The 20,875-nt window shown below is 45.8% G+C and overlaps 1 protein-coding gene across 1 annotated transcript in view; it reads left to right on the forward strand.

Moving 5' to 3' along the window:
* The first annotated feature begins 10,392 nt into the window (after positions 1-10,392).
* LYG1 (lysozyme g1) overlaps positions 10,393-20,875 on the forward strand; it is a 31,084-nt gene continuing 20,601 nt past the window's right edge. Inside the window, exons 1-2 of the mRNA XM_089327054.1 lie at positions 10,393-10,582; positions 11,293-11,396. Of these exons, the coding sequence (XP_089183180.1) occupies positions 10,393-10,582; positions 11,293-11,396 (294 nt within the window). The remainder of the gene's footprint in view (positions 10,583-11,292; positions 11,397-20,875) is intronic.

The following is a 20,875-nucleotide window of genomic DNA, read 5'->3' on the forward strand; positions in this document are numbered from 1 at the left end:
AAACATACCGGGTAGAGAAAAATGTTAGGGAGGATGAAGCCGCGAGTGCAGGCCGAGGCGGAGATATAAGCCACCTTGGAATTCTTCAAGTCACCCCGGGGAGCAAGAGGCGAAGATCTGGAACCAGAGACGTGGGCCGCCAGGTTGGAATTCGCCAGGTTAGTCCGGGGAACTTGGACTGAATGCCGGTGGTGGCGGAAACATTCGCGGAAGCCGCCGCGTGCAGAGAGAGCACGGGGCGTTGGCGCGAGGCCGTGGTGCGGGCGCGAAGTGCGTGGAGACCGCGGAGCGTGCGCGCAGAGCCGGGAACCCGCCGGCGGGGCGAGGCGCCAGGAAGCCGCGCAGAGCTGTGAAGCCGCCGCGGGGCGGGCGCCGGCGGGGCGAGGAGCCGGGAAGCTGCGCAGATGAGAGAGGCGCGGGCTGAAGCGGCTCAGCCGGAAAGCTGCCGAGAAGCAGCCTCGGGGCGGGCGCAGCTGGGAAGCCGCGGGGATAAGAATGAGAGCGGGAAGCCGCAGGGATAAGAGAAACAGAAGTTTAGAAGTAAAGTGAGAAAAATAGGAATGCTGGAAGATAGAAGTAAAATGGGAGAAATAGGAATGCCCGGAGATAGAGAAATAGAGAAATAAAAAGGCCTCCCTACAACACTGCAATGTGAGAGCTTGGATTCGGTCTGCCTAATCAAGTGAGGCGATGAGCACCTGCGGGCAGCTAGCAGCTTATGCGCCGCAGGTCACCGAAGACAGGCACGAATTAACATCAGTAAGGCTTCCCCACAATACAACAATATTAAGCTTGGATTCGGTCTGCCTGATTTAAGGCGGTAAGCGCCAGCAAGCAGCTCGACCAGAGTATGAGCTGCAGGTCACCGAAGATAGGCACGAACCAACACTAATAAGTCTCCCCCACAATAAGGCAATGAGAAGGCTTGGATTCGGTTTGCCTGATAGAGCTTGTAAGCCCCTGCAGGCAGAGCAAAGCATGCGCTGCAGGGCACCGAACACAGGCACGCATCAGCGCCTAAAAACCTCCTCACAACATGGCGAAGAGAGGACCCGGATTCGGTTTGCCTGATGGATAGGACTTGTAAGAGCCTGTGGCAACTCTAGCAAGTAGAGCAGAGTGTGTGCTGCGGGACACCGAAGACAGGCGCGTATCAACGCCAAAAAAAATAAAAAGAAAGGGGGATCTGTGGGGAGCAGCTCGGACTAGACTAAGTTACTGGAATTAAGACTTATTCTATGCATCTGCTCTCCCACAATATGGCGCTGGGAGAGAAGTAAACAGCTTCCGCACAGCTGCCTCCAGTTCAACCAATTAACTGTAGGACTTGCTCCTGATTGGAGGAGAGCAGCGTACTCGGCGTGTGGGCAGCCGAGTTGGGATTGGCGGAGGAGGACTATAAAGGAGGAGAGAGACGGCATGCACCAGGAACATCTATGGGGAACATCTAAGGGAACCCGTGCAGCCCCCAGAGAGCCGGCCGGTGGTGTGCCGCTCCCCTGCGGAAGTGGGGAATGCGGCCAGGGGGAACTGCCCTTCCACGGAGGTGGAAGGGATAGTAGCCAACCCGGGAAGAACCAGCAGCAAACCCGGGGAGGGCCGAGCAGACGAAAGAACAGCGCAGGGTTTAGTGTCGTTCCTCCACGAAGAGGGGGAGCGACATAATGGTGCCGTGACTCGGATATGAAGCCTAGGCAGGGTTTAGTGTCGTTCCTCCACGAAGAGGGGGAGCGACACATGGTTGCTATGCACGGTTGTTATACACAGTTGCTAAAATCAAAAGAGAGTACATAAAATCAAAAGAGTATATGGTTACTGGGGTCAACATAACCTAAAACCTAAGTGAAATTAATATTTATCATAATCTTGACAATACCAGTTACAATATTACAATTAGCAATTAGGACTTGACATTAATGTAAGACACAGACAAATCACATCTTTATTATTAGCCCAGGTAACCCAAGTGCAACCTTTCTACTTTTAAGCTTGAGCAATCATGCTAGGGGGTTTTTGTGCTCTGCCAAGGGTGATGTAGTGCACTGCTATTGTCGGACTATTTGAGATCATAGTTTCAGACCAGAGTCTCACGGTGGGGGGTGCTTTCTCAGAATGGAGTCTCAAGTGCTCCAAAATGGAGTCCCTACTGTCAAGGTGCTACTTCACTCTGTCTTATTTTTACAGCTGCACCAGGAAGGTTTAAACCTGTAAGCTTAAGCTTAACTTTTTACACCCACACATATATAATTTTAACTCTTCAAACTCACCTGGATCATTCTCTAACCAAACCAGGGAAGCCAAGAAGTGTGTAGCTGGGTGGAGAGAGGAGAGGATACCCACATGGAGATAGATGAAGAGGAACTAAGAATCAGAAATGGAGGCTGGCATTGCGGCACAGCGGGTGAAGCCACTGCTTGGAATTCTTGCACCCCATGGCAGTGAACCAGTTTGAGTTCTGGCTACTCCACTTCTGATCCAGCTCCCTACAAAGCATCAGGAAGGCAACAGGTGATGGCTTAAGTGCTTGAGTTTCTGCCACCCACGTGTGAGAATTCCTCACTCCTTGCTTTGGCCTGGCCCAGCCCTGGCTATTGTGACTACCTGGTGAGTGAACCAGTGGATGGAAGATCTCTCTCCTTGTGTCACCTTCTCTGTTGCTCTGCCTTCCACATACATACATACATACTTACAGAAAAATAGAAAATATATGAGAGTACTTCAAAAGGTTCATGAAAATGGAATTAAATATATATTTTGATGCAAAAACAATATGAAAGCCATGCATAGTTTTTTTATAACATTTTTTTAACATATTATGAAATTACTACCAAAATTGTTTTGTACAAAAATAAACTTATACTTTGAATTTCCTTTTCCCTACAAATTTTTTAGGGAATACCCTGTGTATTAAGTATTTACAGGGGCCAGCGCTGTGGCGTAGTGGGTAAAGCCACTACCTGCAGTGCTGGCATCCCATATGGGCACTGGTTCGAGTCCTGGCTGCTCTACTTCCAGGCCAGCTCCCTGCTGATGCACCTGGGGGAACAGTAGAGGACGGCCCCAGTGCTAGTGTCCCTGCACCCATGTGGGAGACCTGGACAGAGTTTCTGGCTCCCGGCTTCAGCCTGGCCCAGCCCCAACTTTTGTGGCCATTTGGAGTGAACCAGTAGATAGAAAATCTCGCTTTATGACTCTTTCAAATAAAAAAAATTTTTTTTAAAAAGGAGTCTTAAGTCTCCAAAGGAGATTTTCGAATGCATGTATGTTTAAGAAACATCCTCAGGTCCACATCCTGCGGTAGTCGTGGCACCATTCCTCCTTCCAGTCCTTCCAGCTGGCTTCCTTTGCCTGCCACAGAGACCCAGAGAACATGGATATTTTGCTTGATTTCTTTGGTGTCCTGAACTTTCTGTAGTTCTTTATTTTTCTTTAATCTGCTAATTAAAATTTTAGCTTGGTGTCTCTGCTTGATCCCTCCAACTTCCTTCATTGCATCAGTAGTTCTATTCAATAGCTTTCACTGGTATTTGACAGGTTCCTTTCTGATTTTCCAAATTCAAATGAATTATCCACCATAAGCTCTTTATCAGCTGCTTTCTGGAATATTTTAGTCCACCTGATCTTGCAAGTTTTTACTGGTGGGCTGGTGCTGTGGCATAGTGAGCTAAGCCTTTGTCTGCAGTGCCGGCATCCCATATGGGCACCAGTTTGAGTCTTGGCTGCTCCTCTTCTGATCCAGCTCTCTGCTGTGGCCTGGGAAAGCAGTGGAAGATGACCCAAGTGCTTGGACCCCTGCACTCATGTGGGAGACCCAGAAGAAGCTCCTGGTTCCTGGCTTCAGATTGGCCCAGCTCCAGCAGTTGTGACCAACTGGGGAGTGAACCAGTGGATGGAAGACCTCTCTCTTCCTCTACCTCTCTCTCTGTAATTTTACCTCTCAAATAAATAAAATCTTTTTTAAAAAGTTTTTATTGGTAATAAATAAATAAATAAATACCCAGTCTAGTCCCAGTTGGGGTGCCGGATTCCACCCCAGTTGCTCCTCTTCCAGTCCAGCTCTCTGCTGTGGCCCAGGAAGGCAGTGGAGGATGTCCCAAGTGCTTGGGCCCTGCACCTGCATGGGAGACCAGGAGGAAGCACCTGGCTCCTGGCTCCTGGATTCGGATTGGTGCAGTGTGCCGGCCATAGCAGCCATTTGAGGGGTGAACCAATGGAAAAGGAAGACCTTTCTCTCTGTCTCTCTCTCTCACTGTCCACTCTGCCTGTCAAAAATAAATTAAAAAATAAAAAAAAAATTTTTATTGGGCCAATGTTGTGGCCTAGCAGTTGGAATCCCATCTGGGCACCAGTTTGTGTCCTGGCTGCTCCACTTCTCATCCAGCTCCCTGCTGATGTCCTGGGAAAAGCAGCAGAAGATGGTCCAAGTATTTCAGCCCCTGCTACCATGTGGGAGACCCAGATAAAGCTCCTGTCTTTGGTTTGGCCTAGCCTTGGTCATTGCATCCATTTGGAGAGTGAACCAACATATGGAAGATCTCCCCACCCCCACTCTTTTGAATAAGAAAGTCTTTGAAAAAATTAAAAATATAGTTTTTTTAAATTTCAGATTTACAGAATCTGAACACCTTGAAATCATTGCAAAGGAACCTTACACTGGGGTGGATGGGCCCTGAACACAACCCATGTTGAGCCCACAAAGGTGTCCACCAACCAAACACCCAGCTTAAAGGGGAGTCACCTACTGAAATCTTAATTCAACACCACAGGCAGCCAATTCAACATCAAGCCATCTTTGAGAGTGGAAGGGGCATGAGTGGCCCCATGGATCTCACTGATAAGACCATGCTTTGTGGCCATGGATCGTGTCTGGCAGGCACAATGGGGGTGTGGCTGGGCACAGTGGCATGGTGACCAGATCTCACAGCCTGACACAGACAGTGCAGGACAGTGACCACAAATCTATCACTGCAAATCTTCCAGTCCTTAAATGGGTCCTAGCAATACAGCCTTAAGTGGGAAAATAGGAAGATACTTCAAAAGAGTGTATAGAAAATGGAATAAAAAGGTAATTTCATTTTGGTGTCAAAATTTTGAAATGCATGCATAGTTTTTACATAATATACATTTTCCACGAACTTTTTGAAGACTCCTTATATATTAAAAAATAAATATGCCAAAAAATGCATTATCAGGAAGCAAAAGAAAGAATGAGATAAGAAAAAAATAATAGTTTTTATAATACCTATACAATTCTGGCAACTCAGTAGACTTCTCCCTCCTTTGGAATTACTGAGCAGTCCAAACCTCACAAGCTCCCAGCTGGCCTGTGATAATGTCCCCCCCGCCCAGTCTCACCACTGAACGACTACATAGGTCCAAGGCATTCTCTCTCCTTCGCTCAAGCCGGCTCAGCCTTGCTTTGCCCACTCTGTTCTCCCCAGGAATCTCTCATGTGAATAATAAGCTCTCTGTTCAAGTTCTCTCATGAGGAGCATCAGCAGCCTCAATGACCCACCTATTACATGAGAGAGGGTCTACTGTCTTCTGCAGAGTGACCGCAGAATAACCGGCTGCAGGAACAGGATGGTCTAGGCTGTGACCACATTCCTTCCCTTGCTCTGGATTTCTTCCCTGAGTAGGAGCTGCGGCACTCAGAGCACATGGGATGGCTCTGCAGGGTGCACTGAGCATGCGCTGGGCGTTGTGCTGCACTGTACTGAATTTGCCGAGTTCTACGGAGCCTCTGTTAACTTCGTGGGCTTAGCCAACCTCATTGGGAAGTTTGGATCATTCAGAGGGAGTCCTGGGTTGAATCCCTCAGTAAAGCAGGCCAGTGTTGAGTGCTCTGGCTGGGACACATCTGTGTGTCTCAATGGAATCGCACATTTCATTTCTGTCCTAAGCTGTGACTGAGCTAAGCTCAGGGGAAGACCTCTGCCCTGTGACTGTTGGGTGTGTGTCTCAGCCAGGCTTTGGTTCCTTTCCTACAGAATGTTCCAGAGAAAGACTGACACCCTGTGTGACGCATGGACGCACTGGGTGGTCACTCATGAGAGAGAAAAAGTCATCATACAATGCACTAAGATCTATTCTTCTAAGGCAGATGGCTGAAATCCTGTGATAGTTAATTTTATAAGTCCATTTGGTTGGGCCACAGAGCCCAGATATGTGATCAAACATTATTCTAGGTGTTTCTGTGAGGGTGTTTTGGGATTATGCTATGGGTTGTATATTATTTTGAATGATAGACACATGTGTTAAAAGAGTGATTCCCCAGAGTCTCAATGGTACTTGGACTTGATTCAATTATGACATTAAGGAGGTGGATCTAGTGGGAGGTTGTCAGGTAACCGGGGCATTCCCTCAGAAGATAGTTCTCACTAGAGGGTTGGTTATACGCACCTGAGTCAGTCCTAGTCAAGCTACCTGCTTCCTGGCTCAGGGCGTGGTCCTTCCTCCACACACTCCCACCATTGCCTTTCTCTGGCCTCACTGGATGACCAAGCTGATGGGGCCGGCCTGATCTTGAACTGTGGACCTCCAAAAATGTGAGGGAAAATAAACTTTCTTCCTTCATTAATAGCTTGCCTCAGGTATTTAGTTATAGTAACAAAAAGCTTGATGTTTAGATCAGCAGACTTTGAATAAAACAGATTGTCCTCCATATGGGGCATTATGACTCAACGGATCATTTGGAGGCCTGAATAGAACAAAAGGCTGACCTCCCTCTAATAATGGCCTTTGGATTTGAACTGCAACATTGGCTCTCCCTCTGACTCCAGCCTGCAGGCACACCACGCAGATTTTGGACTTGCCAACCTGCATAATCATGTAATTCCCATAATCCATCTCTCTGAATATACAATCCTATTGGTTCTCTTTCTCTGGAGAGGTCTGAGTAATACAGACCCTGAAATCTTCTCCTACCACAGCTGCCCATATCTCTGCCACAACAAAGACCCCAGTCCTCAAGACTATAGGGCAAAATGCCCATGGCGTGCAGTGGAATAAACTCTTAGGAGAGGTGGCCCAAATGCCCTACACTGGACTCACTTAAAAGACCAGGGAACACTGTAGCTCATTTGGCTAATTGTAAAGCAGACTAATGATAAATACGGGTCCTCTTTCAAGGTGCAGACCTATGAAACAGGTGTCTAGTGTCTACTCACCCTGACTCGTGGGTATAATGACTGACTGGCGTTGCCCTTGCTTCACTGGGTGTTTACGGCACTTCAGTTATTGGCACACATGTTCTCAACAACTGGAGTACCTTACAGGAAAGACAGTGATTAAGGGGAACAATTTGCTTTAAAGGCTGTCTTCTTGAGGAACACCCCAATGGATGGGAAGCTGCAGCCAGGCCTGCGCAGGCTCCTTGAGACACAGGCCCTGAGCACTTATTTCTCATTGTCTATTAAACTATAGAGTTCCTTTGTTCCTTAGTCAAGTAGCCACCATGAAAAAGGCCCTAGATCCCTGGGAATTATTGGTTACTTAAGAGACTCAGGTATCTGCTTCCCAAGGTAACAAATCTCACTATGAGGCCTCTATTTCAGAATTTCTTTGGTCTCCCTCCAGCAACAAAGAACCCTCATGGAAAGACCAGGTATTTGTAACTTCATGACCTGGGCCTCCCCATGGTATGATTTTGGTTAAGAACCCCAAGGTACTGCATGCTCCTCTACAGATCATCCAATTTCTTTATTTTTTTTAAAATTTATTTGACAGGTAGCATTATAGATAGTGAGAGGGAGACAGAGAGAAAGGTCTTCCTTCCGTTGGTTCACTCCCCAAATGGCCGCCACGGCTGGAGCTGCGCCGGTCCGAAGCCAGGAGCCAGGTGCTTCTCCTGATCTCCCATGGGGTGCAGGGTCCAAGCACTTGGGCCATCCTCCACTGCCTTCCCGGGCCACAGCAGAGAGCTGGACTGGAAGAGGAGCAACCGGGACTAGAACCTGCTGCCCATATGGGATGTCGGGATTAACCAAATGAGCTACGGTGCCGGCCCCCAGATCATCCAATTTTACCTTCTCCCAAATAAAATAACAATAGCTGCTCCTTTTCCTGGCCTGAGGCAACCACCAAGTCCCCTGCCTCATTAGGGTGGCTGGGACCCCAGCCACTACCTGAACACCATTGCTCCCATACAACCACGGTGGACCATTTGTCCCCACATAATAGCCTGTTGTCTGTAGCCTTGATTGACTGTCCCCACATCACAGCATTCCCAGAGATCTCACTAAATTTATGCAAGGACCTCTCGAAGTTCTAGAGTCACAGGACACAGGATTAAAGGCAAACAAATCCACCTCAGCAACCACTGGCCTCTCCCTGGTCTGGAAACTTGGGTGAGTCTCTTCATCCCTGAACACCACAGTTTCCTGTAAAATCGGAGCAATCATTCTGCCTGCCCTGGGCGCATCACAGGGGTGTTGCAATAGCATATGTGAAAGTGCTTTGTACCTTGGGAGCTGTCAACTGCTGGGAGGTGTGACCGGGTGATCCCCAAGGCAGGTTCCCACGTTTGAGGGAATGTAGTCAGATGGCGTGAGTCATGGCATGGAAGCCAGTTTTATTGATTCCTAGATACAGCTCGCGTTTCCATGCCTGTGAACAATAAGGAATTCTACGTAGTGTTACCACATCAGTTAGTGGCTGGCTGGCTGATGGAGTTTTACGACCTGTGTATGAAGGGTTTGATGTTTGCTCCAGGGACAGTCAGCCGTTTAACCCCCTTAGTCCAACGTAAAATAGGTGGAAGATATCAGTAAATACCCATTCACCACCTGGCACTGAGCTTCTTGAGGGAAGCAGCTATGTCTTTTTTTTTTTTTTTTTAAAAAAGGTTTTTATTTAATGAATACAAATTTCATATGTACAGCATCTAGGGACAGAGTGTCCCTTTCCCCCATTCCTGCCCTCCCACCCCCACTCCCATCATACCTCCTACTCCCTCTCCCATTCCATTTGCAGCTACTCTTATTCAACTTTTATTTCTGGTATACAGCTCCATGCTTGGCACATTGTAGATGCATTTATTGAGTACCCACAATGCACAGAAATATGGAAGGTCTTCAAAAAGTTGATGGAAATGCACATTATGAAACAACTGTGCATAGATCTCAAACATTTTTGTACTTAAGAAACTTTTAATTCTGCTTTCCGCAAACTTTGCAGAGTCCACACGTTTTAGAAGTTGTTACCTGCTTCCTGGAGTTGCTTATCTCCACAGCGAGTCTAGGTCCTCATCAATTATTTGCCACTGTTTTTTTTAAATTAACTTATTTGAAAGGTAGATTTACAGGGGGTGTGGGAGGTGAGAGAGAGAGAGAGAGAGAGAGAGAGAGGTCTTCCATCCGCTGGTTCATTCCCCAAATGGCCACAATATCCAGGGCTGGGCCAGGCTGAAGCCAGGAGCCAGGAGCTTCATCCAGGTCTTTCACATGGATAGCAGGGGCCCAAACACTTGGGCCATCTGCTGCTTTCCCAGGCACGTTAGAAGGGAGTTGGATCAGAAGTAGAGCAGTGGGCTCTTGAACTGGCACCCACATGCAATGCTGGCATCACACAGGTGGCGGCTTTACTCAGTATGTCACAACCCTGGCCGCTACCACTTTTTGTATTTTGTTTTTTTGTCATATAGGGTCAATATTTTATCTCATACTTACTGGAGAAAAGGCACTAAACAAAAATAAATTGAAAATATACGCATAGTACCTAAATTAGGTTCATCATTCAAACACCCAACTGTCCTTTTCCTGCATACAAACCAGAAGAAATTGAAAACAAATGCAGGCGGCACTGTGGTGTAGTGGGTAAAGCTGTCGCCTGCAGTCCCAGCTGCTCCACTTCCAATACACCTCTCTGCTATGACCTGGGAAAGCAGCAGAAGATGGCCCAAGTTGAGCCCCTGCACCCACATGGGAGACCTGGAAGAAGCTCCTGGCTCCTGGCTTCGGATCGGCTCGGTTCTGGCCATTGCGGCCAAGTGGGGAGTGAACCAGCGGATGGAAGACCTGTCTCTCTGTCTGTACCTTTTTCTGTAACTCTGTCTTTCAAATAAATAAAATAAATCTTATTTTAAAAAAAGAAAACAAATGGGATTCACAGCCATTCTCCCCACTGCTTTCAGGCCAAGGTAGTTCCAGGTCCATGTAAAGTTTCTTGACAAGTAACAAGTATTGCTCTTGGAGATTTTATTAGGTGTAAAGAGGAAAGCCAATAAAAGATGTGTGTTTATATGTTTAAATTTATATGTGTATTCACACATTTGTAAGTTGGGATTAATCACTGCCTTTAACACAAAGGCATTTCCACACTTTAGCACATGTGCCCAACCAACGATGAAAAGTAGAAATTCAAGTTGAAACCCCATGGGGAACAAACCCCCACATGAGCACGCTGCGCCCTCTGCATGAGCTGGGGTTTCACTGTGACCGACACGTCAGGGACCTCCGAGCCCTGAGGCTGGCAGGAGGCTTCGCTGAGCCTCTGAGACCAACCTTTTCCTCCTCTTCCAGCAACCACTCCCACTCCCAAGAAGAGTGGGAAGAGTTCCCAGTCGCCTTTGCAGCGAGCTGCAGTAAGCTCGGATACGGCACCTTTCCCATTCAACAGTTTGAAACAGTCCAGGTTTCCTTTTAATTTCTTTAATTTGTATAAGGGGAACACATCTCATGTATTTCATACTTAGAGATTTAAAAGCGTACTGATACTCCCCACACTCCCCTCTTGCCCCCACCACCTCCCGCCTCCTTCCTTTCTATTTTGCTTTTCATTTTTACAACCACATATTTTCCATTTACTTCCTAATTATAAGCTTAATGATTTTCTAAGTAAAAACAAGTACTAAGCAGAAAAAGCACTGTTCCTCAGACATACAGACAAGGGCTGAAAACAATAACTAAGTCTCCCAATGTCAATTTCATGCAGACATTACAGCTTTTCTTACCCTGAATCTTCAAGAACCGCCTTCCTTGGATGATTTTCATGAAAACTGGAAAGTGTGGGGTCTTTTACAATCTGAATACCCAACTACATGAAGATTTCTGAAGCTGACATTACACAGTGTGAAAAGAAACGCAAAGCAATCGTAATACTAACCCATACAGTCTGTGTTCCAAGTATGGAAAAAGCAGATGTTACTGTTGCTGATGTTTCAGCGGATCTATGATGAAAAGTGACAAGGCCACGTGACCACAGGTTAGACGACCACGGACGTCTTCTAATAAACTCAAAGGTTCTGTAGCTGCTCACAAGATTAGCTCAGCTCCTTCCTTTGCTCTGAGTAAGACTACCGGGGTCTTTGCAAGATAAGGACACGGAAAAGTCCTGTTGAGTACGCCTGCCAAGTGAGCGCCTTCCGCGACTACATGCCACACCCTGTATTATGCTGGGTACGTGCTGTGAGCTAGGATGCTGTGTCCCAAACTCCTGTCTAGGAACGCCTCTGGGGAGTGTAACAAAAGCTGTCACTTCCCCCAGGAAGTGTTAGCTGAGCACACCGCAGGGTCTACCTCGTGCTCCTGCCTCTTGTCAAATGCAACCAGCAGCCCCAGCACTCCAACATGTGCAACTGGACAAAAGTTCAACAGTGTGTCTCAAGGGGGCATTGGATGCCGGGGCACACCCCAGAACTGTGACTACTCAACAATACCATATTTCCAAACACCCTTACTTGGAATCAGTTTAGCCCCTTTCAGTGAGCTAAGTAGAAGGAAGGTACGGTTTTCATATTAGTCTGTTTCATGTTCCTTTTTTCTTGTCTTTTGGAAAGAAAAAACTAATGTTCAAGATGGTCAGAGATTTCCACTATAAAGCACAGCAGGTCAGTGGTGCCTAAAGCCAACACTAATGGCGCATTCTTAGTGTTTTGTTTTTTTTTTTTTTTTTTTTTTGACAGGCAGAGTGGATAGTGAGAGAGAGAGACAGAGAGAAAGGTCTTCCTTTTGCCGTTGGTTCACCCTCCAATGGCTACCACAGCTGGTGCGCTGCAGCCGACGCACGGCACTGATCTGAAGGCAGGAGCCAGGCGCACTGCGCTGATCCGATGGCAGGAGCCAGGTGCTTCTCCTGGTCTCCCATGAGGTACAGGACCCAAGGACTTGGGCCATCCTCCACTGCACTCCCTGGCCACAGCAGAGAGCTGGCCTGGAAGAGGGGCAACCGGGACAGAATCCGGCACCCCGACCGGGACTAGAACCTGGTGTGCCGGCGCCGCAGGCGGAGGATTAGCCTAGTGAGCCACGGCGCCGGCCAGTTTTCTATTTCTGATCTCTTTCCTTCCACCTGCTTCTTGGCCTCTGTGACCAGAAACCACCCATGAGCCAGTGAACCTGTCAGAATGACTAAGGAATAATGACATCGTTGTCCTCCCTTAATCTGGGAAGAGGATGAGCTGACTGGGCTTTTCCGGGTAGCCAATGCCTTGTCAGCAGCGCCTGTTTAATCGCCACCTGAAAACTCCACAAGATTTTTCTGCAGATTCTTTGGTATAGAACTTAGGGGCTATAAGAGGGGAAAAAAGCTTTACAACTATACATCTAAATCATCTTTTTTCCTGCTCCCCTTTCTTCTCTCTTTCCATGAGTGTGTCACTAGGTCCCTCAGCCCCAAAAGACAATCCAGCATCTATTTATTTATTTATTTATTTAGACAGGCAGAGTTAGACAGTGAGAGAGAGAGAGAGAAAGGTCTTCCTTTTCTGTTGGTTCACCCCCCAAATGGCCACTACGACCAGCGCCCGAAGCCAGGAGCTAGGTGCTTCCTCCTGGTCTCCCCTGCGGGTGCAGGGGCCCAAGCACTTGGGCCATCCTCCATTGCCTTCCTGGGCCACAGCAGAGAGCTGGACTGGAAGAGGAGCAACCAGGACTTCACAGGACTAGAACCCGGCGCCCATATGGGATGCCGGCACCAAAGGTAGAGGATTAACCAAGTGAGCCGCGGTGCTGGCCCCTGACAATCCAGCATTAAATCAGATGTTTGTTAGTAGCTTAGGACGAGTTGGTAAAGATGACTGGGGTTTGAAGGGGAAGAGAAGAGGTCTATCAAAACCTAAAATACACCACAGAGGCACTTATGCATATTATCTCTTGTCATTGTCACACATCTCTGTGAGGTGGCAGCATTTTAAAAACCAACAAAACCGTCTCAAAGAGGAGACCTTGCCCAAGGTCATTCAGCTAATTTTCAGTCCATGCTCCCAGTCCTCCACCCCCTTTCCTAGGGGTAGCTGAGCCCTTGCATGGCCTCTTACCTTCTTGGAGAGTTTTTTCCCTACCTCCTTCACTCCTTCCTTCCCTCCCTCCCTCCCTCCCTCCCTTCCTCCCTTCCTTCCTCCTCCATCCCTCTCTCTCTCTCTCTCTCAACAGCTTTTACCCTCTACTCCTCTTCACAGCCAAGTTTCTTGGATGGCCTCCATGTGTTGTTTCCGTGAACACACCCCCATTCGCTCTTCGGTCTTCTCTCATCTGGCTTCTGCCTCAGTGACATCAACTCCTCTGTTTTTTGCAACTGATCTGATCTACATCTGCCTGACACAGTTCAGGTGCTCTGAAGAAATCTGCCTCCAGTGTGGGCTCCAGGCTGATGCAGGCTCTCAACACAACACTTAACTAATCATAATATCACTTTCCCTACTGACAGTTCTGTTGGTTTAAGAAAAAAATCACGGGGCAGGCACCATGGTATAGTGGATAAGGCTGCAGCCTATGTTGCTGGCATGTGGGTGCCAGTTTGTGACCTGGCTTATCCACTTCCGATCCAGCACCCTGCTGATGACCTAGGAAAGCAGTGAAGGCTGTCCCAAGTGCTTGGGCCCCTGCACCCATGTGGGAGGCCTGGAAGAAGCTCTTGGCTCCTGGCTTCAGCCTGGCCCAGCTTCATCCATTGCAGCCATTTAGGGAGTGAACCAACAGATGGAAAATCTCTCTCTTTCTCATACTGGCCTTCTAATACATCAATAATCTTTAAAATTTGATTCTTTACATATTTGAGATGCACAGAGAGACAGACAGAGAGAACACACTCTCCCACCTACTCATTCATTTGCCAAATGCCCACAATAACTAGGGCAGGGATGGATCAAAACTGGGAGCTGGTAACTCAATCCAAATCTCCCACATGAGAGGCAGAAACACAATCACTGGAATTATCATTTACCACCTCTGAGTGTCTGCATTAGCAGGAAGCTGGATTCAGGAGCTGGAGCTGGGAATTGAACCTGGACACTCTTATATGGAACATGGGTGTCTTAACAGGCAGCTTAACTACTAAGTCAAACGCTCACCCTTGTACTATTTTTCGTAACCAGTAAAGAACAGACACATGATACAATAGACATGGAGTTTACCAGATGTATCGAGGAAAGGTGTTTTTCTCACTTTCCTAAGTGTTGCTAAAGCGATGATCTCTATCTCTCTCAAGATTTAAACTAGTAGTTAGCCTGTTTTCCAGCTTTTAATTGCAAAAGAGTGTGATTGTATTATGTGTTGACCCCAATTTATGTTGAAAATCTTTTTCCAGAAGAAGTTCTTTGTAGAGAGTATTCCAAGATGGTGGAATAGGGAGGGTGCTTACTGCTCTAGTCTAGGGGAAGATTGTTAAAAAAAAATGTAGAGTGAGTGCAGTCTCAGGGAAGGGTTAGGGAGAAATCTGCAGAGGAAACACCACACAAATTAGAGGGACACTGTGGATCTACGTGGAGCATGTGGGCACGCACAACTCAGGACCCCAGCAGCCAAGAGGCTCAGCACCAGCTTTGGAGAGTGAGGTGAGACCAGACTGCAGCATCCCAAGCCACTGGTGATAAAGCTATGGGAAGAACCTGGTGTGAGTCCAGCTTGGAGCCCTGTGGGGACAGTGTACCTGCCAACCTAGAGGACAAAAAATGGGGCATGTTGGCTGGCGCCACGGCTCACTAGGCTAATCCTCTGCCTTGCGGCGCCGGCACACCAGGTTCTAGTCCCGGTCGGGGCGCTGGATTCTGTCCCGGTTGCCCCTCTTCCAGGCCAGCTCTCTGCTGTGGCCAGGGAGTGCAGTGGAAGATGGCCCAAGTCCTTGGGCCCTGCACCCCATGGGAGACCAGGAGAAGCACCTGGCTCCTCCCATCGGATCAGCGCGGTGCGCCGGCTGCAACGCGCTGGCCGCAGCAGCCATTGGAGGGTGAACCAATGGAAAAGGAAGACCTTTCTCTGTGTCTCTCTCTCACTGTCCACTCTGCCTGTCAAAAAAAAAAAATGGGGCATGTTTCTCTCTCCCTGACCACCCGGCACTGGCATCCTGTAACTAGAGAGGGTAGGCACCATTTGGACGCGGGTAACAGCTTTGCCAGCTTGTGTCCCTGTTCCCAGCAAGCAGCCAAGAGGAGATGTCCGAGTCTGGCTGGGAGAATTGGCAGGGGATGGGTGCTCGTGACTGTGGAAGCCTTGTGTGCTTGGACTGTGACAACACTGTGGCTATGTGGGAGGGTGAAGTGTGTGGCTTGGTCTTTGGGCAGTCACTGTGAGCAGTTCCAAATGCTTGGGGCTCCCTGATTCCTGGTGAGGGTCATTGCTGTGGGATCAGTGCTCACACCAAGGGCTGCACAGATCCTTTGTTTGGTTCTTGTAGCAGCATGGATAAATACTGTACCCACTGGGGCTAGAGCCCAGGCATTGGTCTCCTCGGAGGAGAGGCAGTGGGCGTGAGACTACTGATCAAACATCCCCTCTCAAAAAAAAAAAAAAAAAGGAGCTTTAACATGGTCAACTTGGGTGTCACCTTGGACACTCCCCTCACCCTAGAGCACTAAATGGAGCTCTCTGGCCACACCCAGCACACAGTTCTGGGTATTCACTTAAAGAGCAGACACTCAGAATTCCAGAGGCATAGTCCAAAGATAAAGCCATCACAGGGAAAAAAATTAAACCAACAGGTATCTCCACAAATACCTAAAAGTAAATGCAGCAATTCAAGAAACAAGAATAAGGAAGACTACATGATGCCCACAAAGGAACACAACAATGCTTCAATACGAGAAGGTGAAGATGAAGACATTGAAGAAATGCCAGAAATAGAATTCAAAAAATTGATCATATGGTTACTTGGAAGTAATCAGAAGCCAATCAATGAATCCATACATGACATGAATGAAAATTTTTCCCATGAAATTGAGATTTTAAAGAGAAATGAAAATGAAATATTGGAAATGAAGAATTCAATAGATCAAATAAAAAATGCAATGGAAAGCCTTACCAACAGACTCGGTGAGGCAGAAGAAAGAATATCTGAGATAGAAGACAAATCTCTGGAAGTTATGCAGTCAGACCAAAAAAGAAATTAGAAAACTAAAAATCAGTGTTGGAGACTTATGGGATATTATCAAATAGCTCAACATACGGATTTTAGAAGTCCCTGAAGGTGTAGAAACAGATAATAAATTAGAAGGCCTTTTTAGTGAAATAATTACAGAAAAATTTCCCAATTTGGATAAAGGGGCATCCAAGTATAGGAAGCACATAGAACTCCTAATAGACATTATCAGAAAAGATCTTTACCACCATACATTGTACACAAACTTTCCACTGTAAAACATAAAGAAGAGATTCTAAAATGTGCATGAAAGAAATACCAGATTACTTTCAGAGGATCTCTAATTATATTCATGGCTGATTTCTCATCAGAAACCCTACAGGCTAGGAAAGAATGGCAAGATATAGTCCAAGTCTTAAGGGAAAAAAACTGAAGGCCGGCGCCGCAGCTCACTTGACTAATCCTCCACCTGCAGCGCCAGCACTCCAGGTTCTAGTCCCGGTTGGGGCATCAGTTCTGTCCTGGTTGCTCCTCTTCCAGTCCAGCTCTCTGCTGTGGCCCAAGAAGGCAGTGGAGGATGGCCCAAGTGCTTGGGCCCTGCACCTGCATGGGAGACCAGGAGGAAGCACCTGGCTCCTGGCTTTGGATCAGTGCAGCGTGCCGGCCGAAGCAGCCACTTGGGGGTTAACCAATGGAAAAGGAAGACCTTTCTGTCTCTCTCTCTCTCTCTCTCTCTCTGTCTAACTCTGCCTGTAGAAAGAAAGAAAGAAAGAAAGAAAGAAAGAAAGAAAGAAAGAAAGAAAGAAAGAAAGAAAGAAAACAACCGTCAACCCTGAATACTGTACCCTGCCAAGCTCTCATGTATGAATGAAGGTGAAATAAAGACCTTCCATAACAAACAGAAATTGAAAGAATTTGTCACCACCTGTCCAGCCTTGTGAAAAATGCTTAAGGATGTGCTGAACACAGAAACACAGAAACATGGTCATCACTATGAAAGAAGGTGAAGGCAGAAAATCTCCCAGTAAAAGTACAAAGGAAATCCAAACAACAGGACTAGTTAGGGAAAAATAGCAAGGCCAAATCATTACTTATCAACAGTCACCTTCAATGTAAATGGTCTCAACTCTACAGTCAAAAGACACAGACTGGCCAAATGGATTCAAAAACAAAGCCCATCAATTTGATGCCTACAAAAACACATCTCACCAACAAAAATACACACAGACTGAAAGTAAAAGGATGGAAAAAGATATTCCATGCTAAGAGTGTAGCCATCCTAATATCAAACAAAGTAGACTTCAACAAAAAACCTTTTAAAAGAGACAAGGAGCAACACTATATTGATTAAAGGATCAATTCAACAGGAAGATGTCACTAAAATAAATGTATATGCACCTAATTAGAGGGCGCCTATCTATTTAACAGAAATGTTAATGGATCTAAAGGGAGACATAGACCCCAATACAGTAGTAATGGGGAGCTTCAATACCCCACTTTCACAATGAACAGCAACCAGACAGAAAATCAGCAAGGAAACAGCAGAGCTAATCGATACTATAGACCAAATGGACCTAACGGATATCTACAGAACTTTTCATCCTACAGTTACAGAATGCACATTCTTCTCATCAGTGTATGGAACTTTCTCTAGGATAGACCACATACTAGGCCATAAAGCAAGTCTCAGCAAATTAAAAAAAATCAAAATCATTCCATGCATCTTCTCGGACCACATGGAATTAAGCTGGAAATCAACAACTCAAGAATCTCTAGAACATATGCAAACATGTAGAGACCGAACAACTTGCTCCTGAATGAATAGTGGGTCATAGAAGAAATCAAAAGAGAAATAAAAAATTTCTGGAAACGAATGAAGATGACAATACAACATATCAAAATATATGGGATACAGCAAAAGCAGTACTAAGAGAGTCCCACTAAGATCCAGAACCAGATAAGGATGCCCACTCTCACCATTGATATTCAGTATAGTCCTGGAAGTTTTATACAGAGCCATTAGACAAGAAAAATAAATTGGAGGGATATAAATTGGGAAGAGGAAAATCAAACTATCCCTATTTGCAGATGACATGATTCTACATACAGGGAATCTAAAAGACTCCATTAAGAGACTATTGAAACTCATAAAAAGAGTTTGGTAGAGTGGCAGGATATAAAATCAACACACAAAAATCAACAGCTTTTGTATACACAGACAATGCCACAGCTGAGAAGGAACTTCTAAGATCAATCCCATTCACAATAGCTACAAAAAAAATCAAATACCTTGGAATAAATTTAACCAAGGATGTCAACAATCTCTACAATGAGAACTACAAAAAAATAAAGAAATAGGAGACACAAAAATGGTAAAAATCCCATGTTCATGGGTTGAAAATCAGTATCATCAAAATGTCCATACTACAGAAAACAATTTATAGATTCACTGTGATACCAATGAAAATACCAAGAACATTCTTCTCAGATATAGAAAAATCAATGCTTAAATTCATATGGAAACACAAGAGACCCTGAATCACTGAAGCAATCTTATACAACAAAAACAAAGCCAGAAGTTTCACAATACCAGATTTCAAGACATATTACAGGACAGTTATAATCAAAACAGCCTGGTACTGGTACAAAAACAGATGGATAGACCAATGGAACAGACTAGAAAGGCCAGAAATAAACCCACACATCTACAACCAACTTATCTTTGACAAAGGAGTTAAAATCAATCTCTGGAGCAAGGACAGTCTCTTCAACAAATGGTGCTGGGAAAACTGGATCTCCACATGCAGAAGTATGAAGCAAGACCCCTACTTTACACCTTACACAAAAATCCACTCAACGTGGATCAAAGACCTAAATCTACAATCTGATACCATTAAATTATTAGAGAACATTGGGGAAATTCTGCAAGTCATTGGCACAGGCAGAGTTCTTAGAAAAGGCCCCAGAGGCACAGTCAATCAAAGCCAAAAATGACAAATAGGATTACATCAAATTGAGAAGCTTCTGCACTGCAAAAGAAACACTCAGCAACTGATAAAATGGGAGAAATTATTTGCAAACTATGCATTGTTTATGTATACAAAGGCTATTGATTTTTGTGTGTTGATTTTATATCCTGCTACTTTACCAAACTGTTTTATGAGTTCCAGTAGTATCTTAGTGAAGTCTTTTGGATCCCCTATATATAGAATCGTGTCATGTACATGATTAATAACCAGAATATATAAAGAACTCAAGATACTCAACAACAACAAAGCAAGCAACCCAGTTAAGAAATGGGAAAAGGACTTAAACAGTCATTTTCCAAAGAGGAAATCCAAATGGCTAACAGACACACAAAAAAGTGCTCAGGATCACTAGTCATCAGGGAAATGCAAATCAAAACCACAATGAGGTTTCACTTCACCCCCATTAGAATGGCTTTCATACAGAAATCAACAGACAACAAATGCTGGTGAGGATGTGAGGGGAAAAGGTACCCTAATCCACTGTTGGTGGGAATGTAAACTGGTACAGTCACTTTGGATGACAATATGGAGATAGCTCAGAAATCTGCATATAGACCTTACCATATGACCCAGCCATCCCACTCCTGGGAATTTATCTAAAAGGAAATGAAATAAGCACATTAAAGACTTATCTGTACCCCCGTGTTTATTACAGCTCAATTAACAATAGCTGAGCTATGGAATTAACCCAAATATCCATCAACTGAAGACTGGGTAAAGAAATTATAGGCTATGTACACCATGGAACACAGTGGCTAAAAAAATGAAATACTGTTATTTGCAACTAAATGGATGAAACTGGAAATATTATACTTAGTGAAATAAGCCAGTCCCAAAAGGACAAATACCATATGTTCTCCCTGATTTGTGGTAACTAATAGAGCACCTAAAAGGTAATCTATTGAAGTGAAAATGACTATTTGAAATGCAATGATTTTGAACAGCTCTTGTCTTGACTGTTGAGGAACAAATTTTATTTTTCATACTATTTATTTAACTCTTTACTTAGTAGAGAGTTATTCTTTTTTTTTTTTTTTTTTTACAGGCAGAGTAGACAGTGAGAGAGAGACAGAGAGAAAGGTCTTCCTTTGCGTTGGTTCACCCTCCAATGGCCGCCGCGGCCGGCGTGCTGTGGCCAGCGCACTGTGGCCGGCGCACCTCGCTGATCCGAAGCCAGGAGCCCGGTGCTTCTCCTGGTCTCCCATGGGGTGCAGGGCCCAAACACTTGGGCCATCTTCCACTGCACTCCCTGGCCACAGCAGAGAGCTGTCCTGGAAGAGGGGCAACTGGGGCAGAATCCGGCACCCCGACCAGGACTAGAACCCGGGGTGCCGGCGCCGCAAGGCGGAGGATTAGCCTAGAGAGCTGCGGCACCGGCCAGTAGAGAGTTATTCTGATGTGTATAGGTAGTTGAAAATATATCTTAGTAACAAATAAGAATGAGAATAGGAAAGGGAATAGGAAGAATGGTGGAAGTGTGGGTGGGAGGGCAGTTATGGTGGGAAGAATAACTAAGTTCCTAAAATTGTATTTATGAAATGCATGAAGTTTATATA

This window comes from Oryctolagus cuniculus, chromosome 2 (genome assembly GCF_051225735.1).
Source record: "Oryctolagus cuniculus isolate XC-2025 breed Fujian yellow rabbit chromosome 2, ASM5122573v1, whole genome shotgun sequence".
Lineage (NCBI taxonomy): Eukaryota > Metazoa > Chordata > Mammalia > Lagomorpha > Leporidae > Oryctolagus > Oryctolagus cuniculus.